This window comes from Austrofundulus limnaeus, unplaced genomic scaffold (genome assembly GCF_001266775.1).
Source record: "Austrofundulus limnaeus strain Quisiro unplaced genomic scaffold, Austrofundulus_limnaeus-1.0 Scaffold73, whole genome shotgun sequence".
Lineage (NCBI taxonomy): Eukaryota > Metazoa > Chordata > Actinopteri > Cyprinodontiformes > Rivulidae > Austrofundulus > Austrofundulus limnaeus.
In genome coordinates this window covers 1,861,016-1,867,097 of record NW_013952475.1, presented here as the reverse complement: position 1 = coordinate 1,867,097, position 6,082 = coordinate 1,861,016, and the positions used below count along the sequence as shown (strand labels likewise).

Here is a 6,082-nt window from a genome sequence, read left to right as displayed (position 1 = left end):
GCTTCATGTACTCTTAAATCCCTCTGCTGGTCAAAACCTTTGTCATTTCATCTACTTGGCTGTCTTCAATAAAATGAAAGTACTTTGGTCTATTTTGTAGTTTATTCTTGTTATTTTGGATAAATTGGTGTTTTTAAAATAGTAATAAGTTTATTTTTCCTTTTGTATTTTTTAAATAAACACCTCGTTTTTTTTTTTAAATCAATGACGTGTTAAAAAACACCATGGGGGATGCATTTTATTTGACTTAATCAGGCAAATCCCACTAAGATTGCAAGAGAGGCTTGGACCTGAAGGCAACATGGTTTTGGTCTGTGGGAGAAAAACCAAACARGCAAACATCYCACAGAAAGTCCTGGGTCAGAAGCGGAGATCGAACCCAGGACCTTCTTGCTGTGAGGTATCAATGCTAACCACTGAGCTATCGTGRTGCAGCGCTTACYAACGCTAGGCTCATGGTGACTATTTACAGTAATACTGAAGACAAGTATTTTGTTTCTTCTGTGTTTGGACTCAGTTTCTCTCTTTAAAACTCTTGTCCACATGTCTGCTGTCAAACTCACAACAGGTGCTGTTTTTTATTATTCATTGGAACATATACTTCACTTTGAAATAGAAAAAACACTAAAACAACAACAGTAATATACAACTTATATCTGCAGAGCTCTTTATTGTGGTTCTAACCCCAAAAATTCCAATAAATAAATTGAGCGATAACAAAAAAGTTAGACCTTTAAAATGGTACTCTGCAAAATACTAGTAACACATTTCATTACCTAATTGTTAAAACTGAACATAATTCTGTGAAAACCCTTATGGGGAGTGTTACGGAAATATTTATTTAAGTATTATTTTGTTATTTATTATTATTTATTTATTATTTATTTAAGTATTATTGTAGTATTTATTAGTTCCACCATAGGGAGAAATCAGTGTGAACACTCAGGTGAAAGGCTGCTTTTAACAGGCATCATAAAAATAACCGTCTCTGTCAGAAAGCAGTGAAACTCCAACACAAACACTTGCACACAGGTTCTGTGGTGATCCATTTAGTTCACGAAACGAGCCAAAACCCGAACTCTTTCCTGAACCAGCGAGGCTTCAGACGTCACCGGTGACGTCACTCACCCCTAACAACACAAGCTTCGGCACGCGCTTCATTGAAGACTTCTGGGTTTTCTCGACACGCTCCGAAGCTTCGGCACAGGAAGACCCATCACTAGTAACGGTCCTTTCATTTTAAAAAGTGCGTCTATACATTTACTGGTAGGTACCAACAGGCCAGTAAAACAAACACTTAATCCAAAATAAAAACAAAAACATTACTGTCGTGGCGTTAAGGGGTTAAAAATGGCAGTAAATTATTTTTAATCAGCGTGAGGTTTTTGAGGGAGTCCCTGGAAATTCCACTCCCCGATAAGTCCCCCCTGGTTTTGGTGCGTCACTGCCACCTTCAGCTGAGAAACAAGACTGAAACTAAAACCATAAAACGTACAGGGCTGCACCAGAGAGGACGATGCTAAAACAACAACAGGAACGTGGACAAGAAAACCAACTTTAAGGCATTGTAGAATCAGAAGAAGCTGAAAATAGTTTGATTGAAGTTTAAGGACTTTTTCACCATGAGGTTCAAAATGAAAATCTATCCAATGCAGAAACATAATACATGAAATACAAATACTTTTTAAGTAAAGTCCTTTTATTTTTAATGATTAAAGAAGCCAGAGCAGTGAAACACAATTTTTTGTTTGTTGTTTTTAAGCCTGTGCACTTGAGGTCCTCCCGGGCAGCAAAGACTCTTGGGACATTTCATGAAGTAATAAAAGATGAGTATTTGTGGTTCTATGAAATGTGCAAATCTGCATATGTGCTAAAATCTAATTCAACTGTCTCTTGTTGTTACTTGTATTTCATGTGTAATCTTAATATATTTCAAAGAATAACTAGACATGGGTTTTTACGATGTAAAAACAAGTGTGCATTGCCTTGTAGCATGCCATTGCCTGCAGCTTGAACAGTGACCAAGTTGAAATGTGTTTGCTAATCAAGTACCAGCTTGTGCCTGCCAAGTCAGCAGTTTTTTTGTAATGAGGGTAATTGTGTGAGAATATGACAATTAGAAAATATGTAGTTGTAATGAAACATTATGTTTATGGATGGGATTGAACCCTGATCTCCTGCATGAAAGCCCATAGTGTTCACCATGAGACTATAGGAGCTGTTGCAGTAAGCTCTCCCAGTGTTAAGTTTGTATGTGTGCTGAAAGAGGCTAAATTGCCAATGCAATTGTTGATGCTAAACTGCAATATATTACAACAATAAAGGAATATTAGGACAATATTATATTGAAATATCAAAATACAATCATGTTTGTATTGTAAACACTGAACTACTGAGTTTAAATATTATTAAACTATGGTGCAGTACTGAGTAGATGCAGCATGGGGCAGTATTGGACCCATGCAAGGCTCCATTGACTCCCATTATTTGATTTTAAACATTAATATTTCAAAAACTATAAGTTGTACAGGTACCAAAAGGCATTGCAATCATTTGGCACAGGAGCTTTACAGATATAAATTACAATGGCAGCTCTAGGACAAAGTATGCAGGAGGAGAAGCGTGCCAAAGTGATGACTTGGATGGGAAACGGATCACAATAGTGTGCATTGCATTGGCAATGCACACTGATTAAGCGCCAGCGGTGGGCAGCACTAATCTAAAAATTAGTTGCACTAACCCTAAAGCTCTAACTTTAATACTTAGGTCCCCTAATTCTAAAGCACTAACCCATTTGAAATTTTTTGCAAAAGCTAATTCTAAAGCACTAAAAACCCAGCTGACTCATGGAACATTCCTCAGAGTCGACATGAGATATTTTCTGTGTGCAGTAGTGTTGTAGTCAAGACCACCTAACCCGAGACCAAGTCAAGACCAAGACCACAGCGTCTCGAGACCAAGACAAGACCAAGACTTTTAGGGTTTGGACCAAGTCGAGACCAAGAACAAGGGAGGGCGAGACCAAGACAAGACCAAGACTTTTAGGGTTTGGACCAAGTCGAGACCAAGACCGAGGGAGGGCGAGACCGAGAAAAGACCAAGACCAGAAAAAAAAGTGCCCTAAAAGATGGAGTATTCTGTACACATGTACAGTGGGGGAAATAGTATTTTGTCTCTCATAGTTGAGGTCTAACTATGATGTCAATCACAGGCCTTGCTCATCTTTTTAAGTGGGAGAACTTGAACAATTGGTGCTGACTAAATACTTTTTTCTCCACTTTAGGTAACTTAATATATAGAGCTAATATGGACAAAATCTGTGTGTGAGGGCAGAGGAAAGAATTTTGCTACAGAAGTAGATTGTTAACGTTAGTGATGGTAAGTTTGATGTTGTCCCCACTGTCTCTGAAAGTGAAGCACTGCAGAATGTACAAGCTGCTGTACGCTTTCTCCTGGTTGTTGTTGTTTTACAATATATTATTTATGAATAATGTAGCCAAATTTTTTACTTAAGATTTTGAACACATCTTTTACCGCTCCCAGAGAACCACGGTTCACTTTCTGGGAGTGCTGTGTGCGAGTGATGGGGGGTGCGGATGGGTGACAGCTGCTAACAAAAACACATAAATAGCAACGAGTCAGGTTTGGATTTGAATCAGTATGTTTTAAATCCAACAAAAGCAAGATTGTTAACTAATAAATAGGACACATTATGGCTATTTAGTGATATTTCTGCAGTTGTGGTCTTGACTGGTCTTGAAATAAAATTCRGAGTCCTCAATGTCTGAGACCGAGACAAGACCGAGTATAAACGCTGTCGAGTCCGAGACGAGACCAAGACCATCAAAATGTGGTCTTGAGACCGGTCTTAAGACCAAGACCGGTTTCAAGTACTACAACACTAGTGTGCAGAATATTGTTAATATTTCATCTTGTGCAGTGGTACACAAAGTTGGGGTCGAGACTTCTTTGTGGGTCACAAAACATCAAGTGAGGGTCTCCGGATGATTTCCAGACATCAATTTAAATGTAAAAAAATGCTAATGAACAGTGGTGGGCAGTGGCACAGTTCCACTAAAGCACTAATAGGGGAACTAATGTCCTGATTAGTGCTTTAGGGATTTTGCTAATTTTAAAATGTATTAGTGGATTAGCACTTGCTAAATTTAGAAGCACTTACAAAGGTTTATAAATGTTATTGATCAACGTTAATGTTAACAGCAGACAGTGAAAACTGTCACACATTTTGTTCATGTGTGTAACTTCTCCACCAGGTGACAATATATGAACCCAAATCCAGCTGTGGAATGTTAATGATAAGTCTTAAGAGAGCAACATGACGATATGTGACTCATGTTTGTTGAAGAATGTTCATGGGTTGACTGGGTTCTTTTAGTGCTTCAGAATTAGCTTTTGCTAAAACTTTTCAGTGCGTTAGTGCTTTAGAATTAGGGGACCTAAATATTTGAGTTAACGCTTTAGAATTAGGGGACCTAAATATTTGAGTTAGCGCTTTAGAATTAGGGGACCTAAATATTTGAGTTAATGTTTTAGGGCTAGTGGAACTAATTGTTAGATTAGTGCTGCCCGCCACTGCTAATGGAATATTTTCATCATGATTATTGCAATTTTTTGTTGAAATAATCACAAATGAATAAAAATCTGTATCATAGTTTCTAGGTTTGTTTATAGTAATTATCCTTGTGTTTAACAGAGTTATTTGCAAAGTTTGCATACATAAACAAGTAATATCTGAAACCTCTGAAACTGTTATTTTGTGTGTCGGAAGCAAAAAAAAAAAGTTTGAAAACCTCTGATCTAGCTGATAAGTGACATATGACCAACACSTCTGACAGCTTTCACCCTCAGCTGTTGACAATAATGTTGATCAATAACATTTAAAGAACTCAATTAGTGTTTATAAATTCAGCCCATAAATTTAGCACGTGCTAATCCACTAATGAACTAAGAAATTAGCCTGCCCTCTGCTAACCTGTCCTCCCCCAGTCTCGGACTCTGCCGGGCTGCCTGCGGTTCTCGCGGGTCTGCTGCAGGATGTCTCCCAGCGACAGCATCACTCCGCCGCTCAGGGTGTTGGTCAGCAGCAGGTACCGGCCCTGGAAGAACGGCCTCCAGGAGAACCGTATGCGGACCAGAAACTCTTTACCCGCCCGGGGAAGCATAATAACCAGACCGCAGGGGACACACGATCATCTGTGGGAGGCGAGGGAAGGAAGAACCTGTGGACAGACACATTCAGTTCCAGTGAAAGTACTACCACACGGGTTTTTAAAACGTTTTAATATCTCTTAAGTTATATGAGTCGTGGGTCAAAGTTCATGCTGTCAGCTTCGGTTAGCTTTAAAGGAAAACGTGATAAGCTAGAGGTTGGCTTGTCTGGGGATTTAGAGGCAGAACTGACCCCTGATCTGTCCTAAATAAACAACCAAAACAAGCCTATAAAAACATTTTATCTCACATCTTTTCTCGGCTGACACCGACCTCAATAAACAGCCTTTTTAGTTTCAGAATGACCGTGCTGACCCACAGCGCACATGTGACAAAATGAAGCAAACCTGAGCCGGTGCTCTGTCGGAGTTGGTTTCCTCGCGAAAAAAACGTCTTCTTCCTCAATAAATCACGAAAGGCTAGAAATAAGTTTATTCTTCTTTGATGTGTCTACTTGAAAACAAAAATCAAAGCCTGTGACTTTAGCTCAGACCGGAGGAAAACGTTCACGGAATGACAGGAAATGCAGAAGTAGTTTGATTGTAATAAATGTTAGAGCGCCACCTTCTGGTCAGGAGGAGCAACGGTTCACCAGAGGTTTTACAATATTTGGTAGGGTGTTATTGTCCAAACCAGAAGGTTTATCCAGATCAATCTATCCCTGTCATTCCCTTTATGTATCCATCAACAGCATAAAAAGCTAATTCAATTATGTTTTAGTTTTTATGGAAAAATGAAGCCCATTTTATTTTGAGGCGTCGGGTAACCACATCAAGACCCTCAGCAGTGTTTTATAAAGCAGTGTTTCCCAAAGTTGGGGTCGGGACCCAAAGTGGGGTCCCGAAACATCAAG

General features: G+C 39.1%; 1 protein-coding gene across 1 annotated transcript in view; it reads right to left on the bottom strand.

Moving 5' to 3' along the window:
• mpv17l2 (MPV17 mitochondrial inner membrane protein like 2) overlaps nucleotides 1-5,761 on the bottom strand; it is a 13,042-nt gene extending 7,281 nt beyond the window's left edge. Inside the window, exons 1-2 of the mRNA XM_014010817.1 lie at nucleotides 5,577-5,761; nucleotides 4,994-5,240 (exon numbers count right to left, since the gene is read on the bottom strand). Coding sequence (XP_013866271.1) covers nucleotides 4,994-5,183 — 190 coding nt within the window. The 5' untranslated portion in view covers nucleotides 5,184-5,240; nucleotides 5,577-5,761. The remainder of the gene's footprint in view (nucleotides 1-4,993; nucleotides 5,241-5,576) is intronic.
• Nucleotides 5,762-6,082: the final 321 nt, after the last annotated feature.